The following is an 807-nucleotide window of genomic DNA, read 5'->3' on the forward strand; positions in this document are numbered from 1 at the left end:
CGAATCGATTGTTGCATTGGACTGTATTACTACGATGTGGAAAATATCACCACACCCAAACTTGATTACCGCGTGGCTGTTGATTGTTTTTATCAAGTAGCATCTGATATGTATTGGAAAGATGTGTATGGCATTATTAATCGAGAATCACGACGCAATCAGTATATAGGATTGCTTGAATTACCAAATGGTCGATGTGTAGTTTATCCCAATCGATACCAACACAAAGAACAATCATTTGAACTTGCAGATCCAACTCAACCAGGACACTGCAAGATTCTGACATTTTTTGTAGTGAATCCAGCATGTCGGATTGTTTCGACTGCGCATGTGGCTCCACAACAACCACAATGGTACAACTCGAGTCTTGACAAGACACCCATACTGCCTGAACTGTGGAATGATATCATGCAGTATATTCAAGGTGTTCAATCACCAGCTGAAGCCAAACACTATCGAGATGAATTGACAAGCGACCGAACTCGAATCATAAGAGCATACAACGAAGAAATATATGAGCGGGCGTATAGTGATTGGTGATTGTGAGGTTGTGATTTTACAACAATGAGTTGCAATGCCAGTCAGATCTATGCAATTAAATGGATCGAATAAATTGAATCAATCATGACAATCATGACAGTGACTGTTGATTATATTGACTGATTGTGTACAATTGATTGATACAAGTGATATGTATGCATCATTCAGTGTTGTTGAATCAGATCATTGCTTGATTCTGTCAATGTGATCAAATGGATTACTACAAAACTGTACATGCTCAAATTGAATCAAGTATGGAATCGAGTA

At 38.3% G+C, this 807-nt stretch overlaps 1 protein-coding gene across 1 annotated transcript in view; it reads left to right on the forward strand.

Moving 5' to 3' along the window:
- The window catches only part of BATDEDRAFT_25053 (uncharacterized protein), a gene marked incomplete at both ends in the record, with an annotated part of 3,199 nt that extends 2,659 nt beyond the window's left edge, over nucleotides 1-540 (forward strand). Inside the window, one exon of the mRNA XM_006678936.1 lies at nucleotides 101-540. Coding sequence (XP_006678999.1) covers nucleotides 101-540 — 440 coding nt within the window. The remainder of the gene's footprint in view (nucleotides 1-100) is intronic.
- Between the last annotated feature and the right edge of the window lie 267 nt (nucleotides 541-807).

The sequence above is a fragment of the Batrachochytrium dendrobatidis genome (genome assembly GCF_000203795.2).
Source record: "Batrachochytrium dendrobatidis JAM81 unplaced genomic scaffold BATDEscaffold_6, whole genome shotgun sequence".
NCBI classification, from domain to species: Eukaryota; Fungi; Chytridiomycota; class Chytridiomycetes; order Rhizophydiales; genus Batrachochytrium; species Batrachochytrium dendrobatidis.